At 34.8% G+C, this 19,643-nt stretch overlaps 1 protein-coding gene across 4 annotated transcripts in view; it reads left to right on the plus strand.

Moving 5' to 3' along the window:
- PRKCI (protein kinase C iota) overlaps positions 1 to 19,643 on the plus strand; it is a 59,776-nt gene that overhangs the window by 33,189 nt on the left and 6,944 nt on the right. For all 4 annotated transcript variants that reach the window (XM_019643978.1, XM_019643980.1, XM_019643979.1 and 1 more), the window contains exons 7-17: positions 386 to 440; positions 1,534 to 1,592; positions 4,032 to 4,208; positions 4,631 to 4,728; positions 5,389 to 5,475; positions 9,545 to 9,680; positions 14,781 to 14,868; positions 15,863 to 15,988; positions 16,850 to 16,929; positions 18,949 to 19,038; positions 19,410 to 19,525. In XM_019643978.1, coding sequence (XP_019499523.1) covers positions 386 to 440; positions 1,534 to 1,592; positions 4,032 to 4,208; positions 4,631 to 4,728; positions 5,389 to 5,475; positions 9,545 to 9,680; positions 14,781 to 14,868; positions 15,863 to 15,988; positions 16,850 to 16,929; positions 18,949 to 19,038; positions 19,410 to 19,525 — 1,112 coding nt within the window. The remainder of the gene's footprint in view (positions 1 to 385; positions 441 to 1,533; positions 1,593 to 4,031; positions 4,209 to 4,630; positions 4,729 to 5,388; positions 5,476 to 9,544; positions 9,681 to 14,780; positions 14,869 to 15,862; positions 15,989 to 16,849; positions 16,930 to 18,948; positions 19,039 to 19,409; positions 19,526 to 19,643) is intronic.

Here is a 19,643-nt window from a genome sequence, read left to right on the forward strand (position 1 = left end):
GCTAAAGAAGTCAAATACTAGAGACTCTTGCCAGAGACTTAAAATGAGTGTATGGAGCTCAAAGAAAGAATAGATAGTGTAGAAGAGAAAAAATCAGAGTTTAATTTGATTTCTAATTAATGGTCTGAAATAAGTTTTGTGTTTATTCTGTTATCTGTTAAATGTGACTAACATTACCTCATTCACAGAAATATATTGGTTTCGTATAATAAAATTAAAAGTAAATTAAATATAGTAATGTAATTCTCACTTATTCAGCATATTCTTTCACATTTAAATTTTAATATGCTGTGTCTCACCAAAATAATGTTGTTTCTGGATTTATAGAGGTATTGAGATTTAAAAAGATTCCACTAAGTTACTGTTTCTTTGGAAATGTTTGTAGGAACCAATGATGCACGGGGATCAGTCATCCATGCACTCAGACCATGCACAGACAGGTAAGAATGTCACGAACCATTGTTCATTAACGATAACAAAGTATCATTGAAAGACTTCTTTAGGTGACTCTTTCCCCCAAGTTTAAAAACACTTATGTCCTTCCCAAATAAAAGTTAGGTAACCATATTTTGTAGTGATAATATCATCACAATATTTAACATATGTGTTTGGTATTTAAAAAAGACAACTATGTAAACTAGAACAAATACTATTTTCTCTAATTTAGATAATTTTTTTTGAGACCTCTTTAAATTCAGCAAACTTTGTTTTTTTCAATAATGGAAGTATACTGATTTTGCGAACCATATCAACTATGTTAAAGTGACCTGTTTTTATTGAAAGCTTTATTATCAAAAGTAGAAAGTATGTAAAAGATACGGAGATGCAGCATAGAAAATTCAAAAATAGATCTTGTGAGTTCAAGTGTTAAATAGATACAAAACCTAAAATATGTATCTGGGAAATTTAAAGAGCAATTAAATGAAACAGAGCAGCCTGATCTGGAATGAATCAGGAAAAGCAAGGCAGGGAGTTTTTCTGAAAGGACAGAGTGTAGGCTCTTGTTCATGGAGGAAGCTGGTTATATGCAATGTAGGCTTTTGTTTTTTTGCCTCAAGTGGCTTCAAGGAATAGAAGCCTAGAGTCCAATCTTTGTTAATTTCTTTATTTAATTTATGTGGTATGGTGGTCAGGAACATTTTGACTATGAAGGAAGTGAGGGGTGAACATCAGAGACCCTCTAAATCCATGCCTTACTGATACTAAAATAATTAAATAGGGTTTATAGAATCACCCTTACAGAAGGAACTGATTAATTTGTAAAGAAGAGAAATATTTTTAAAATAGTAAAAATATTATTTAAAATCAGTACTTGACTGCTGATTGGTTCTTGCTCTCTTTACCCTCACTACAGATTAGGATTTAATTCATTTTTACATACAATTTGTTATTAGTAGGACAGATGCTTTTAAATGATGCAGACTTATTCGGAAATAAAAACAAAAAAAAAATCAAGAGAAAATTTTAAGTCAAACTCAGTTAATGGATGCTGTGTTTTTCTTCTTTTCGTTTTGTTTGGGATTGGGTTTTTAGTAATTCCATATAATCCGTCAAGTCATGAGAGTTTGGACCAAGTTGGTGAAGAAAAGGAGGTAAGATAATTAGTCTTATTGTACATTATGCCATTAGCTTTTTAATAAGACTTGACAGTGTAAAAATATGACATTGCCTTGCTTAGATTTTAGATTATAATAGTAAAATGCAGGAATGATCTTTAATGATTCTAGAGTTTTATTCTGATTTAATTTAATGATTAATTACTAATTTCATTTAAATTAAGAAATAATCTGGTAGAATAACTTATTTTTTAATAAGTTATTATTATCTAAAAATTATAATGTATTAAGAATGATGTTTAGAATACTTGGCAGTATTGTTTAAAATATAGATCCTTCCATTTCCACTCTGAGAGGCAACTCTTTTTAATCATTTCTAGTTGTGTCCATAATGTTTATACCTCTGTTTTTCAATGTTTCAACTTTATATATTTCTGGCCATGAAAGGTTTAGTTCACACTACCTCTGCTTTTCCCTTCTCTTTCTAATGTTTAATAGGTTGTTATGTTTTATTCTTGGTTACCTTTAAAAAAAATACAACTTTTTATTATGGAAAATTTCAAACAAATAAAGTAGTATAACAAAGCCCCTGTATCCATTACCCAGTTAAAACAATTATCGGTACATGGCCAGTGATGTTTCGTAATTATATGTAAACTAATTACTGATCTGTGTTTAAATCTACCATTTTACTATGTTTTCCATATCTCACCTATTTCTGTTACTTTTTGTGCCTTTTTTTGGGTTATTTTTTATTCCTTTTTCACCTCTTTTAGCTTGTTTGACTGCCATTCTATTCTATTACTGGTTTTAGAGATTGTCTTACATCCTTAACTTATTTAAATTCAACACAAATTATTAATACCTTTAGCATTTCTCATAATATGCAAGGACCTTAAGACACTTTAAATTTACATACTTTCCCTTCCTGCCTTTGGTGCTATTTTTGTCATATTTTAAAACTCTGTGTGTGTGTGTGTGTGTGTGTGTGTGTGTGTGTGTGTGTGCGCGTGCATGCGTGTATTCATGTTTTTAAAGTCAGGCCTTAGGTTTATCCATATTTTGCTCTTTTTGTCCTAAATTCCTTCCTGTGTGTCTGCCCTTCCATATGACATTATCTTTCTTCTTGAAGGACTCAACATTTCCTTTAGTGAGAACCTACTAGTCATGAATTTCCTTAGTTTTTGTCTAAAAAATGTTTTTATTTCACTTTTATTTTGAGGGCTAGTTTTGCAGGATATAGAATTGTAGGTCAGCAGGGGGCGGTTTAGGCCCTTTGAAGGTGACATTCTCGTTTTCTGGATACTGTCGCTGCACTCAATCTTCTTACTGTTTTTGTGAAGATACCCGTGCTTTTGTTCCATTTGATTCTATTTTATAGTTTCCAATTAACCATATTTAAAGTTTGTACATTGCCTTATCTCCTAACCATTCTCTGCTTTCTTAATCTGCCCTGATTTCATTTCTCTTTATTTATCCTTGTTATCAAATCATAATGTAGAAAATTTATTTCTAAGTTTTCATGTATGACCCTCTAGAATAATCATTCTTTTTCAGTTTTCACAATACTTTTTCTTTTTCTGTTTTGTGCTTACTAGTTTCTTTATCTTTCTAAAAATTTTCTCTTTGCTTTTCTTGATATTTTTCACTTCAGAAAATTCATACTTAATTCTCATGGATACATCTGTTGATTGTATGCTGAGGATTTTGCAGCTATGTAATAAAAGATAATATTCAGTCTTCTATATAAATTACCAGAAGCCTAAGTTTTTATTTGTGAATGAATTATAAGGCTGAGTTTGTCGCTCTACAGGAGCCTTGGTATTGTGTAGAAAATAATGTTTTCCATTAGCTGAATTGCCTCATGCTTCTTTTCTGCCTATAGCTTCCAAGAATACTTCCGAATGTGTCTCTTCACCAGTCAGGTTTCATATATCAAGCTTCTAGCAGACTCTTCCATCTTGCTATTCCATTGTACCTTTTAACTTCAAAATAAAAAGCCACTCTCATTATCTCAATAACTGTCAATCTTATCCTGTCAGTAGTACCTCCAGTTTCCCAATCACCAAAGTTAGTGTCGTTTTTTTACATGGTTTTTTTTTTTTTAGCTGAGCCCTCCTGCCACCTGTTGGCAGCTCAGCGGTTGCTCAGCTTGGGCCAGGAATTGAACTACTGTTTTTTGGGGGGTTTTTTGCATGGGCTGCAGCCTCTGCCATCACCAGAGACTCACAGCAGCCCAGCTCCAGGTTGAGCTGTTGTTCACCATCTTAGCTGTAGAGGGCAGTATCACTGGTCTTCATGCGCTATCCTAACCCAGGCCCTGCTGCTCAGCTGGCGTCCCAAGCCAGGTCTTAACCAATGCGCCACTTGGCCTGCCCCAGTATTTTTTAAATTACAGGTATAACTAGGTGCTAGAAATATAATTGTTATGCAAAATACTTCCAGGTGTAACTCTGATATAAATGTTCTCAACAGGCAATGAACACCAGGGAAAGTGGCAAAGCTTCATCTAGTCTAGGTCTTCAGGATTTTGATTTGCTCCGGGTAATAGGAAGAGGAAGTTATGCCAAAGTACTATTGGTGCGGTTAAAAAAAACAGATCGTATTTATGCAATGAAAGTTGTAAAAAAAGAGCTTGTCAATGATGATGAGGTAAGCACAATGATGTTAAATTGGCTTAAGTATACCATTTCAGAGAAAACCACAATGTTTGTGCCTTATTATTTCAGTCTACTTTTCTAAATACTGTATATGCTTCAAACAGTTATATAGGATGTATTTAAAGGAATGTGATGATTATTAGATTTTTAAAAAATAAAAATCAAACCATATTATCAAGGGAAAGTGCTTGGCTGAGCTTTGTAAAAGTTTTCTAGATTGTTTAATAATATTGAAAGATTCACTGGTGGTGTTTTCCCCTTTAGTATGTGTAAATTGTTTCATGATTATCAATGCTTTTGATATTTAGCCTAGTTCATAATTGCATTTGTGATCTTTGAATTGCTAAGAACAGATTTATCATAGTTTTGATATCATTTTAGTTTGACATAGATTTCTTTCATATTTTAAAATAGGATATTGATTGGGTACAAACAGAGAAGCATGTTTTTGAGCAGGCATCCAATCATCCTTTTCTTGTTGGGCTGCATTCTTGCTTTCAGACAGAGAGCAGGTAAGACTGAAAGATAATTAATGGAATGATTACTGGGCTTTTACACACTTGGGTATGTTACACAAATCAGAGCCCTTCCTGCTATAATTCCTGAAGTGGAAGTCTTAGAGACAGACACAACAGTATTATGCATATGATTTCCCGACAATCATACACCAATCAATGATACCAGTTTGGATCAACATGAGGAAATTACCTGCTTTAAAAAATATAGCCAGGTCATAATCATGGCAGTAGAAATTCAACCTTTTAAATTCCGTAAGAGTTTGGTTTTAGGACTTAAAGTTTCCCAGAGTTTGACTAGGGGGAGGAATCCTTACTTCTGACAGTTAAAAATAACTTATCTTGAAAATGCTAAAATTGGGGTGGGATGAGAGACTCTGTATTGCAAGTGGTACTACTTTAAAAGTAACAGTTATCACAGGAAGACACACAGGAAGCAATTGTTATCATGCTGGTTTACTTTCTTCTATCTTCTCTGATTAAAGAGCTTTCTGCTGCAACTACCCTTTGTTTCCTCCAAATTCCTGGGATTTTTGTTAAGGGTAAATCATATATAGAGTGCTGTCTCTGTTTTGACTTATGTCTGTAGTGTTCATAATGCACAGTCACACTGCCTTGTTTTGGATGTTGGCCTCATGTGTGCTTTCCTGTGTTTAGATTGTTCTTTGTCATCGAGTATGTTAATGGAGGAGATCTAATGTTTCATATGCAGCGACAAAGAAAACTTCCTGAAGAACATGCCAGGTAATTTTTTAGTTTATTGTTTGTTTGTGTTGGATTTTGTGGGGGAGCTGTGGGACTTTTTATGTGCTAGTGGTTGAAAATAGTAGATAAATAATTTATTTTGATACTGGTTAATTCTTTGTAAGTCATGTAGAGGCTAAGCTAAAAGTTAGTTTATATTATAACATATAACATATATATCACATTATATATTATACATATAATGATATAATTTGAAGCAATTGAAAAGTATATACAGCATTCAAGGCAAACCATTAGGCTACTAAACCCAGTTATTTTCAAATATTTTTACTTTGATACTATTATATAAGATTGTTAATTGTTTATATAAGAAATTTAACTCTTCAGTACCATGTTTTATTATTCATAGTTAGCAGTAATTCTCACCCTTTCATGCTTCACAAGAATAATGCCAAAATGAAGGATATGAGTTTGTACATGTCTGTAACAAAGGTTAGAGATTTTATTTTATTTATTTATTTTTTAATTTTTTTGTAGAGGGCAGTGTCACTGGCCCTCATATGTGGGATCCGAACTGGGGCCCTCTGGTGTCCCAAGCCAGCTCTTAACCATCGCGCCACTCGGCCAGCCCTAGAGATTTTATTTTTAAAAAATAAATTATTTAGTAGAAATCTTGCTAGTTTATTGATTTTTTTTTCCTTGTCAAAAAGAGATAATATCCTTCAATTTCATAAGAAGGTATAAATTGTACATATCTAATCTCATAGCCAAAGTATTTTTTTTTTAATTTATTGTATGTTCATTGTTTACTTAGGCTTTATCATATGGTCACTCTTCATAGCAAAGCCAAAGATGATATTTTGTTTTTTGTAGTTTTTTTTAAGATTTTTATTAAAATACAGGTAACCTACAATATTATATTAGTTTCACATGTACACCATAGTTATTCAACATTTATATATCTAAAGAAGTGATCACCATGATAAATCCAACAACCATCTGACACTGTACTATGCTATCACAGTATTATTGACTATATTCCCCATGCTGTACGTTACATCCCCATGACTTATTTGTTTTATACCTGGAAATTTGAACCTCTTATTCCCCTTCACCTTGTCTCCCCCTTTTAATTTTTCAATTACAGTTGACATTCAATATTAATTTCAGGTGTACAGTAGTATAGTGGTTAGACATTCATATAATTTAAGAAGTGATCCCCCTGACTAGTCTAGTACCCACCTGGCACTATACATAGTTATTACGATATTATTGACTACATTTGTTATGCTGTAACTTACACACCCCATAACTACTTTGTAACAACCAATTTGTACTTCTTAGTCCCTTCCCCTTTTTCACTACCCATCTAATTCCCCTCTCATCTGGCAACCATCAAAATGTTCTCTGTATCTATGAGTTTCTGTTTCATTTGTTTATTTTGTTCTTTAGATTCCACGTGTAAGCAAAACCAGATTGCATCTATCTTTCTCTGTCTTACATACTCCACTCAGCACAATATCCTCCAGGTTTATCCATGTCACTGCAGATGGCAAGAACCTATTCCCTTCCATGGTCGAGCAATATTCCATTGTATACATGTACCAGCTCCTCTTTTTCCATTCATCCATCAACAGACACCCAGGCTGCCTCCACATCTTGGCCATTGTAAACAATGCTGCAGTGAACATATGGATACACACATCCCTTTGAAGTAGTGTTTTGGGTTTCTTCGAATAAATGCCCAGAAGTGGGATTACTGGGTCCTTCTTTGTGTCTTGTTATAGCCTTTGTTTTAAAGCTTATTTTGTCTGGTATAAGTATTGCTACTCCTAATTTTGTTTGTTTGTTCATTTGTTTTAATTTTCATGAAATATATTTTTCCATCCCTTTACTTTCAGTCTGTGTGTGCCTTTTGATCTGAAGTGAGTCATTTGTAGGCAGCATATGCAAGGGTCTTATTTTCTTATCCATTCAGCCACCCTGTGTCTTTTAATTGGAGCATTTAATCCATTTACATTTAAAGTAATTGTTGCTAGACACGTAGTTATTGCCATTTTATTATCCATATTTCTTATCTCTTTTTTGTGTGTGTTAAGTCCCTATGACATTCCTTATAATACTGGTTTGGTGGTGATGAACTCCTTTAGCTTTTTCTTGTCTGGTAAACTCTTTATCTGTCTTTTGAATCTAAATTTGGCTACCACAGGCCAGATTCAGCCACAGCCTATGCTCTGCACAGGACCACCTGACATGAGCCACAAAGCAGTCTACAGATGGCCACCCACACTAGGCTTGGAGGTGCCTCAACAGGCCGGCTTTCATAGTGCCAGACTTAGGGCTGGTCAGCAAGACCTACAGGACACACCAGAGCCAGATGCTGCTTGTTTGGGTTTTATGAACTTTTGAGAGATATTAGGAAAGTCTGCAGCATGAGGCAAGACAGGCCATTTGTATGGAAAAGACACTGGAAGTGGCTTGGGTGATCCTGCAAGTTGGGTTGGGTGGGAACTGAGGGAACCACCAGGGTGAGTGGATGAATGGTGTTAGCTAGGTTGGTAGAGTCTCAGATATGGTGGCCACCAGCGTTTATATGCAGGGAGAGGAGAGAGCTCAACAAAGAAACAAGGGATTCTACCAGCACTTTTTTCTGGAAGAAATCTTCTACTCCAACCTTCAGCCTGAAGCCAGACAACTTAGTTCCTCTGCATATGTCCCTGGCACCTTTCAAGCTGCTGCCCCATTGCTGGAGCTCAGAGTGAGTGAGTCCGTCAGTTAGCAAGTCCATGTGCAGGCCTTGAAGAGGATTGCCTGGCACTCTAGCTGCCCTCTGCCTCACTCAGCCGCAAACTCCGCTGGTTTTGTTTCACAGCTAGAGTTGTGGGGACTTCTCTCCCTGTCAGTGGAACCCGGTGCTGGGGAGCTTGGTGTGGGGCTGAGACCCCTCACTCCTCAGGGGAGGACCTCTGCAGCTGAGACATCCCTCCTGATTTTTAATGTCACGTGGAATTGTGGGACCAGCCTGTTCTGCGTCTCTGCCCTTCCTCTCAGTCTTGAGGTGCCTTCTTCTGTATGTTCTTAGTTGTAGGACTTCGGTTCAGCTAGGCTTCAGACGATTCTCAGTGATGGTTCTGTAGTTTAGTTGTAATTTTGATGTAGTCATGAGAGGAGGTAAACACGGCTTTTATCTACTCTACCATCTTGACCAGAAATCTCCAAAGATGATGTTTTGAATTGTGAACATAGCAAGTATTTGTTTCTTGTTTGTTCAGTTGGACTTGGGGAAAGTAGTCTAATTTTACTGTTTTAAAGTGCCATTTCTGGTTATGTACCATCTTTGCTTTTTTAGGAACCAAAGTACAGAATAAGGGCTCAAGTTCCCTATTTATAGAATTATGTAGCTAGAAGGTGTGTATTAGGTACCTCCAAACATGACTTGGATAACAGTCACCAAAGCAGCCATAAACCAGCTTGAGTGTTTCATTTTCATTATTCAGGTTAAAAGTTCTGGTTATCACCAATTTGTTAGTGGCAGTTTTTAAAAGTTTTTTTTCTTTAATATTAGATGTTATGGTTATAGAATAATTTCTTTTAATTACTTTTCTAGAATTTTGGTATGGATTTTATGGTTTGAGTAGTGAACTTTTAGTATTATTTCTATTCTACACCAATAAGTGGTTCTTAGCATTTTGGGAGGTCATTGGAACCTTAGGGAAGTGATGCAAGCTATGGAAACTCTATAGAAGATGTAAATGTACACATGTACATACAACCTTAGCTCCAGTTTTAGGAGTGTGGACTGCCTGAAGTCCATCCAAGGACCCAAATTAAGAACACCTGTTTGAGACTTTCAAATTAATGACTTAATGAAAAGTGTGAGTTTAATTTATACTGGAACTTTTAAAATTGTATTTTGGATTTGGATATTTTAAAGTGGTACTTCAATTTGTGTTTGGTATTATTCCTGAAAACATTGGGAGGAAAAAATCTTTGACATGATTTTGATGTCTTTGTTTGCAGATGAGAGTAGTACTTGAATACCTTCCTCTAGAAACTTACCACAACTTAAAAATTTGAATCAAAGGAGTTATTTTTCATTTTATTTTAGATTTTACTCTGCAGAAATCAGCCTGGCATTAAATTATCTTCATGAACGAGGGATAATTTATAGAGATTTGAAATTGGACAATGTCTTGCTGGACTCGGAAGGACACATTAAACTCACTGACTACGGCATGTGTAAGGTGAGGGAAGTTTCTAGTTATTCAAAAGGTGCCAGTGGCTCATAAAACTGTTTTGAAAAAATAACTTCATATTTAAAGAGGAGGAAGTGATTGCTACTTTGTTTAGGGTACTTTTGGGAATTCTAGCACAAACACAAATGTACTTATTTCCTAACTATTTATGAAATTCTGTATTTTCTGTGAGTGTTATGTGTACTATAATGAGTCAATTTCTGTTTATTGTTTGCAACTTTTTGTCTTGAAAGTTGTGACACTATTACAAATTTAGAAATAAAAATCGTCTACAGTTTCACAACTTGAGCACAACTATTTGCATATCACCATAGTTTTTTTGTCATTTAATTGTAACTCTTAATGCATTTAAAAAAATTAAATAATAATTATTATAATGCATTTAAGATTTTCCTAGGAATTCTAACATTTTTTATATTTAAAATTTAAATATCTGACATAAAGTACAATAGAACAAAATAAGAATTTTAGTTATTCTCAGGACATGGCCTTTGTTTATTTATTTATTTATTTATTTATTTATTTATTTAGCTGAGCCATCCTGCCACCTGTTGGCATCTCAGTGGAAGCTCAGCTCAGGCCAGGAATTGAACCACTGTTGCTCAGATCTCGCACTCTTGAGCGAGCTCTTAGCCAACTGAGCCACTTGGCTGGCCCAGGACATGGCCTTTATTTATCGGTGTCTTATTCTTTTTGTAACAGTGTTTTGTTCAAGGCCCAATTTTTTTCCCTTAAAATGTGTAGGGAGCTATACTCCTTGTTAAATTATCTGAGATAGACTTATTCTCACACTGTAATAAGGCAACAGGGATGTAAATGTGTCAATTGTGTTCCTCCATTCACCTGAGGGAAGTGCCTCCAGAGCCTGGAGGTTATTTAAATGCTAACATTAAGTAAGATAGTCTAATAGGACTGCAGATTTAACCTTACTATTTGTTCATCAACATTAGAAAAGAGAATCTTTACCTAAACGATTTTCGCTTTGATGTACAAAATTGAGACATTTATCTTTTCTTATATTAAATTTTTATTTCCTTACATTTTTCTATTATACAAATGTTGATCATAAACAAATAGAGATTTAGTAGGTGAACTCCTGTGTATCCATCACTCAGATTTGTGATACCTTTTGATCTCTCTCGTTTTTTTCCCCAGTGGACTTTTTTTTCTCGTTTCAAAAGAAAAATGACAATAATAAAAAAGTCTTATAATTTGTCAAGGGAAAGTAAAGCTGAACAAAAAATATGAAGAATGTTAACCTTATTAATAAGTGTACAAATTAAAACAATGAGACTTTTTTTGCATGCCAGATACTGATTTTAAAATTACAGTAGTCCACAGAGTTTAATGAAATGGGCATGCTCATATGTCACTGGTGAGTGTATCTTGTTATATCCATTTGTAAAGCAGTTTGGTGGGGATGTACCAGGAATCTTAAAGATGGCCATATTCTTTGATACAGTAATTCTGCCCCTGGGATATGGTGAGTAAATATTTTTTGTCTGTGAGGACAGATTATAACCAAAACTTTTTATTTTACTTTATGATAAATATTTTAGGTAATCTAAATGGCCAGTGGTAAGGAGAATGATTAAGGAAATTATAGAATGGCTAAAAAACATGTCATATGAAGTCATTTAAAAAGATGTTTACAGAAAGTTCATAATGCAAAATGCTTACAACATTAAGTACAGTTTTAAAGTATAGAATTCTCTAGTTCTGTGTGTATTATTATGTATTCCATTATGTATTATTCTATTATGTAGTAGCGCGTGTTTATTCTGTTTACTTTTACATCTTTTTTAAGTTATTGTAAATGGGCATACATTACTTGAACAATGAAATTCACAAAAATGAATTAAGGCTTTCCTTCTGTCTCTGTCTTTCTCTCTTTTCTTCCTTTATTATTCAAAGAAATTTGGGAATCTTATTTTTCCTGGAAGATTTTATTAGAGAAAAATTACTTAATCTTTGATACTCTCTTTTTTTTTTTTTCTCTCTTTTAAAGATTTTTATTGGGGAATTGGGGCAGGGGAACAGCCAAGTTGTTGTCCTTCAATCTTAGTTGTGGAGGGCGCAGCTAGGTTAGTTCCAAGTCTAGTCACCATCCAGCTGCCCGTAGGTAGTTTGTGGCCGCTCAGCTCAGGTGCCATATTCAATCTTAGTTGCGGGTGGGCATAGCCACCATCCCATACGGGAGTTGAACCAGCAACCTTGTTGTTAGGAGCACATGCTGTCACCAGCTGAGCCATCCTGCCACCTGTTGGCAGCTCGGCGGCAGCTCAGCTTGGGCGCAGCTCACTGGCCCATGTGGGAATTGAACCAGCGACCCTGTTGCTCAGAGCTCATGCTCTTAACCAACTGAGCCACTTGGCTGGCCAATCTTTGTTACTCTTAATGAAAAATAATATTGGTTTATTATACATTCTCGTTCTTTCTGGAGATCCTCAACCAAGTTAATCAGGATCTTTGATAAATCATAGAGGTCTTATTTGGTAGGTCTTCAAATTGGTTCTCCTACCTACCGCCCTTACTGCCTTTTCTCCTTTTCCAGTAGCTACTTGGTTTTATGGGTAGGAAAAAAGGCACCAGGATTGGAACTTCTATTCAAAGACTTTACTAACAGTACTTTGTCTCTTCTCTCACTTATACATTTACATCCTTGTGATGTTAAAGTTTATGGGAAATGAGTCCCCCAGAAATATTAATGTTCTTATCTTAGGACTTAGAGTCAGTATTTAAACTTACCTAATGTCAGACCTCTGGCAAATATTGGATTAATTTCTTTTCCTTATAACAGTTCCTTGGGAAATCTAAAACACTAAACTTTTTTTTCATAGTTTCTCCAGAATATTTTCTTTAGGTTTAATTAATTTCCTCAGTTTCTCACTAGATGCTTTTATATAAAGAGAATATAAGATAGTGATGACTGGAAGAATATGAAAATGTCAATATCTTCAGGCTTATGTTTGGAATATTTTATGAACATTGATTTTATTGACTGAAAAACTGGCCATTTTATGAACTGATTTATCTTTAACTCGTTTTTTTAATCAGGGACATTTTAATAATAACATCTCTGTTACACTGTAGATAATTTAGCTGGTGGTCCTACTTTTAGATATTCAGTGAACAAGTGAATGATTTAGCATAGCTCTGTTACAAGTTAACAGACTACTTCCCTTGCTTCTGACTCTTGCTGTGAAAGTGCATTTCATTTATCATTAGCCTGTATGTCAAGCCATTGCCAATAATACAACTTAAGTCACAGTCATGTTTCTTGTATACAAAAGTAACTTATATATCACTATTAGGAATCACACAGAAAAACCTTTGGAGTCACAACATTACTAAATATTTCTTGTAGATGTGTTATATATAATAGAGTAAAATGTAAAGAAAAATACATACACCATGCCCAGAATATCTCTGGAGGGTACACATGACCTCATAGCAGTGGTTGCCTCTAGGGGGCTGGAACTGGATGTGTCAGACAGGAATGGGAAGGTTTGATTTGCATGTATATCTCCCCTTTTTTTGTTTGGAATTTTGTAGCATATAATTTGGCAATAGGGAAATAGTTACATTCTAGGTACAGATGTTCAGTTGAATTTTATATACTCAATAATAGCAAGTCTTTATGTAGGAAATTACATGCTTATAAAGTAAAAAAAGAAGATGCTTAATTGTATATTTAATATTATTCAGCTTGTTTTTGTACTATCTTTTATTATCTCTTACTTAATTGAATCGTGACTAGAAAATGGTCTGAGTAATACTGGATTTTTGAACTGTGTAGAGATTTTCTTTGTGACTTAGTATTTGGTCAGTATCCCCTGTGTACTTATAAAAAGGGTGTATAATCTGTATTTTGCATACAAGGAGACTGTCTTTCACATTCTCTCTCACCCTCCTTCTCCCTTTTCTCTCTCTCTCTCTCTCTCTCTCTCTCTCTCTCTCTCNCACACACACACACACACACACACAGATATACATATTCTCTATGTGTATAATTTATATATATATTTTTTTGCTCTAGATTTTGGCCAAATCTTTTTCTGCTTACTAATTTTTGTCTGCATGACCTATCATTTTCTGATGTAAATGTGTTGAAATCACCTGTTATGATTGAAGATTGTATTATCAATTTGGGCTGCAATAACAGGATACTATAGACTAGGTGGCTTCAAAAACAAACATTTATTTCTCATGGTTCTAGAGGCTGGGAAATCCAAAATCAAGGTGCCCCCAGATCCAGTGTCTGGTAGACACACTTCAGGGTTTGCAAATGGTTGTCTTCTTGTATCCTCATATGGCGGGGAGAGAAAGAGGGCTAGAACTCTCTTCCTTTTCTTATAAGGACGCTAATTCCATCATGGAGACCAAACTCATGACCTAATCACCTCCCAAAGTCCCCACCTCCCAATACCATCACATTAGGGCTTCAGCATGAATTTGGGGCACACATACATTCAATCCATAACAGGGATTGTGAAATTCTCGTAATAATTTTGTCTATTTTTACTTGTTGTATTTTGAGGCTGTGTTGTGAGGTGCATATAAGTTTGTTATAACTTCTTGGTGATTGTTCCATTTGTTAGTGTGCACTTTCTCTATTTATATGTATTAGTGTGTTTCACCTTAATTTGCTCCATCCTGTAGCTATTATAATACAAAATTTAAAAAAAAGAGTGCCTTAGGAACCAACTAGGAGGGAAACAGAATGCCAGCAGTGGTTGTATTAGGTGGGATTTAAAGTGCTTCTTTTCTTCACAATCTATGATCCCTTTTACTCATATAATTTAAATTTTTATATTAAATTTTTACTTGAATATAAATTATTTTAATTGCAATTTTATCTTAATTGAACTGATTCTTTACCAATACCTAATGAGAACAGGTTTTATTTAAGCTATTTAGTGGCAATCCATAATTTTAATAATAAAAGCAACTGTGATAGTGATATTTTATTTAAGCTTAATGTATTACCTATGGGTGCTGAGCTTACATGATAGATGAAATAAAAGAGGTGAATTTAAAACAGAATTTCTCTGTTCTTTCTTTTTTTCTTTTTTTTTTTTATAAAAGGAAGGATTACGGCCAGGAGATACAACCAGCACTTTCTGTGGTACTCCTAATTACATTGCTCCTGAAATTTTAAGAGGAGAAGATTACGGTAATAAATTAATAGGTGGTATTTTAGTTATATGCTAGAAGGGTGATTAAATGTGGTACAAATTGCATTTTAGTATACTGTAGCATTTCAGTACTGATCTTATTAATATACATTTTTTGATCCCCTTAAAACCTACATGAAAACCCCAAACTCTGAAATCAGCGACAGTGAGATCTTGGCAGTATTTAGGGGTGCAAATTTGAATATTTTATTAGTGACAAGCACTGAAGAGCACTAGGCACTATTCTAAGCAGTTTACATATATTATCTAAGTTAATTCTCTCAGTAATCCTATAAGGTAAGCACTGTTAACTCCCATTTTACAGCCGAGGAAACTAATGTGTAGAAAGCTTGAATAACTTCCCCAAAATCATATCGCTAGAAAGTGGCAGAGTAGGGCTTTAAACTTCAACCATGTAACTCCAGTCATGAACCTCTAGAAAATTTATTCCGCTTTCCTAGGATATTTCCCCCAGGAATCTTGAAAGATGATGGAAAGAGTGATTGCTTGTCGGGAACTAGAGGATATGTGTATCTTAAGAAAACACGTGACAGCTTGGGTTCTGGCCCTCTGATTCTAGCTGATGTAAAGGAGCATGGGTACTTCTGATAGCTGCTCATAACCTGATTCCTTCAAGGATCTTTAATCAGCTAGCAGAAGATCAAATTTCAGATCAAGGAAGGCTATTCGCAAATGCAATTTAACTATATCCTCAAAACAAAATATTAGATACAGTCCATGAACCTGAAATTACAGATTTATTTGGGAAAAGAAACATGTTTTATTTTTCATATTTTATTTTTAAAGTTATCTTTTAGGTACCTCCCTTGTTGATAAGTAAAATATTCCTGTAATCCTCTGTGCCTACCCTGATAGTTTTATAAAATACATTTAGAGTTTACTTTTTCATTATGTTTATTTTTTCATTATGTAATGAAATGAATCAAGACTGCAGATTGGGTAATTTGTTGCTTTAAAATTTCTTTTTTGAAGGTTTCAGTGTCGACTGGTGGGCTCTTGGAGTACTAATGTTTGAGATGATGGCAGGAAGGTCTCCATTCGATATTGTCGGAAGCTCTGATAACCCTGATCAAAACACAGAGGATTATCTCTTCCAAGGTAACTTGCAGTATTTTACAGAGATTCTCTGTAAGTAATGTATTCTAGAGCATGAATGAGGACGGCACAAGTTATTACTTTAAGTAAAAAAGAGGAAAATTTCGGAAAATACACTTCTTAATATGTGAGGCTTTGGTTTTTTGGAATACATCTTTTCTGTCTTTGTAGTCTTCAGTCCCATTTCCAGTTACCTTCTCGTTCTCAAAAACGTAACAAAGAGGTTCCTTCAGATTATATATCACAAACAGCCCCTGTGGCTCAGGAGGACAGTCTTTTTCATGTGGAACCAAGGCTGAGTGCTTAAGTTCAGGAACAATATGGGGGAAAAGTAGAGTACCAAGAAGATAAGAGGAATCAAAAGGTGAAAAAAATAAAAGCCCTACAATTTTGAAGTCTGATAATACCACTGCTGGTGAGAATGGGGAGCAACTGGAACTCGGATAGACTGCTGGTGGGAGTGAAAATGGATACAACATCTTTGGAGAATAATTTGGCAATGTCCAATAAAATCTAATACAGTAATATATGCTGCACATTTTCTAGATATTAACTCATTTAAACCTGAAAACAGCCCTATGAAGCAGGTATTGTTTTTATTCCCTTTTTTACAGATGAGGAAACTAAGGTACAATAAGGTATTCAAAGAATAAAATATACACATAAATGATAAAAAACGGTGTTCAGATTAGAGGCTATTTCTAAGAAGGAGAGGAATAGGACTGGGAAAGTACACGAGATGCCTAAGTAGTGTATGTAATGATTTCTTTTTTTCTGCTAAAATGCCTTAACTATCTCAATAAAAATGTAAAGATTAAAACCATGTAAGAGTTAAATATAATGCCATTAATTTTATCTTTTTAGTTATTTTGGAAAAACAAATTCGCATACCACGTTCTCTGTCTGTTAAAGCCGCAAGTGTCCTGAAGAGTTTTCTCAACAAGGTATAAATCGTGTATAAAAATTTTTAATGTTTATCTCTGTAAAAATAAAACTGAAGTAGAGGTTCAAGCAACGTAAAATTCCAAAATATCAGAGGATGTAATTTTTTTCAGTTAGATCTGGAATTTGTCTCTTCACCAAAGAGTAATTTGACAACGTTAGATTCTGAGATGAATTGTCCTTTCCATTTTGCCAATATAATTTGTTTCCAGTTATATATTACATATGATGTTCTTAATATAAATGATGTATACCGTGTACTTAATTAGGGAAAAAATTACATCTTTAGAGATAGTCTCAATTATCTAATTTCAATTTTCTAATTTTCTAATTTCAATTCAGCTCTAATTTCAATTTTCTTTGGATTATTATTCATAGAATCTCTTTGCTTATTGAGCAATTGGGGCAGTAATGTTCTTTACAAATTCTCATGTCAAAAACCCTTTAATTAGATAAAATTCAGAAGAAATGTAGTCCTATCGTTGGCTATTAATACGTCAAACGTCATTCAATTGTTGCAGTTGGTAGGCTAGCACAGTTTTAGAATCTATCTAAAATTATGATTCTGAACTATTTATACTCATAACATTTCTAACACCAAATATATCAGGTTTTTCCATACTGACAACCAATTCTCCATCTCTCCAGACACCAACGGGGTGTCCTACATCTCAGTTAATTTCTGACACTGCCCACCTGAAGCTAGTGTCAGGCTCCACAGGTTGAAGAGCCCAGTTCCATGAGACTGTCCTCACTTCGGACACCAGTCACAAGTATTAGGCACCCACACTTCCGTCTGACTTGGCTACAAAGTTGGGGCTTCCTGAAACCCCTCTTCTCACTTTAGGTTCAATAATTTGCTAGAATGACTTATAGAACTTAGGAAAGCTACTATTAGCCGTTTATTTTAAAGGATGCAAATGAACAATCAGATGGTGAGGTCCAAAAGGGTCCCAAGTTCAGGAGCTTCTGTCCCAATGGATTTGCGAGGTGCCAGCCTCCCAGCACGTGGATGTGTTCACCAACTAGAAGCTCTCTGACCCCCATGGTTTATAGGTTTTTATGGAGTTACCATTAGGATCTCATCCTCAAACTATCTAGAGGTCCATCAAGAGTCACCTTATTAGCATAAACTCAGGTATGATAGAAAGGGACTTGTTATGAGTAACAAAAGACACTCCTATCACTCAGGAAATTACAAGGGTTTTAGAAGCTCTCTGTCAGAACCCTGGGCCAAAGACCAAATATATACTTTTTATTGTAGCACAATGGTCTTGGCAGTCATAAATCTTAAATAAGTGGTAAGTTAGAAGGTAGGTTGAATAGGGTAAATAAATAACAATAATGTATTTTAATAAAATGAATTGAAGCTTGTTTTAAATGAGTACTTTATATGAGGAAAGATTGTAAGTAGAAACTTAAGCTTTAACACAGTGAAAAATGAAGGTAAGAGGTGTTAATATGCAAAATAAATTGCCTTTTATTGGAAAGAAAAATAGAAACATGTTCTCATTCACAGTAATGAATAAGCCAAGACTTTTTACAAGTTGTAGGCCCCTTCTCAATCCAGTGATTCAGATAATGGTTGTATCATTATTGTACACAGATTATAGATTGTCCCTGTAATTGGGCATGGGGCTTTTAAATTAAGCTAAGAAACTTGTGAAGTTTGGAGGTTTGCATATTTTGACTATCACTCTAATCCATGCCAAAGAAATAGCTAGATGCCGCTCAAATGATTCTGCTCTCTTTTTCCTCCCATTTTTCTTTAGCAAGAAGTGGTGACATAGCTCCACTTTAATTACATGATAGCTGGAGAAAGAGCCATGAGGAAATCTTACTTGTCACACGCTTCAGATACTCATTTGAGTATAGTGCTGTACCTTCTAAAAGTGAGAGGTAGACCATTCTGATTTCAGACATAAAGATATCATAGAATAGGTACAAAATCCAGGTCACAAAGATGATGTATTCTAAAGAAAATATTCACCCAGTTTTTGAAACATTTCTTTCCACCATAGGACCCTAAGGAACGATTGGGTTGTCATCCTCAAACAGGATTTGCTGATATTCAGGGACACCCATTCTTCCGAAATGTTGACTGGGATATGGTAAGTAAATTTTGATTGTTTTCTATATTGGGTTTCATTAGTATCTTGGGCCAAATTTTATTATCTTAAAAGAATGTTGGAAAATAGTAAATCACAGCTTAAGGTACTTAAAACCAGTCTCAAAAGTGCTTTTCCAAAAGCTCTTAAAACAATGAGCTCAGAACACCAATTAAGTGGAGCAGGTTATGATATTATTGAGACCTGTATCAATGTTCAGATTGGTAAATTATTTCCATCATTGTGAATATTGTAGAACCTTGCCTAGGGACTCAGTTTAATAAGAGCAGGAAACACCTGAGGGCAGAAGAGAAATGTAGAGGTGGAATTTTTTAAGAATGAAGCTTGAGCTGTCATCTAATATGTCTTTCTAGATGGAGCAAAAGCAGGTGGTACCTCCCTTTAAACCAAATATTTCTGGGGAATTTGGTTTGGACAACTTCGATTCTCAGTTTACTAATGAACCTGTCCAGCTCACTCCAGATGATGAGTAAGTAATTCTATACACTGAATTTTTTTTTTTTTTTTTAAGATTTTTATTGGGGAATTGGGGGGATGGGAACAGACAAGTTGCTGTCCTTTTGTTCTTCAGTCTAGTTGTGGAGGAC

This window comes from Hipposideros armiger, unplaced genomic scaffold (assembly GCF_001890085.2).
Source record: "Hipposideros armiger isolate ML-2016 unplaced genomic scaffold, ASM189008v1 scaffold_83, whole genome shotgun sequence".
In the NCBI taxonomy this organism is placed as follows: domain Eukaryota; kingdom Metazoa; phylum Chordata; class Mammalia; order Chiroptera; family Hipposideridae; genus Hipposideros; species Hipposideros armiger.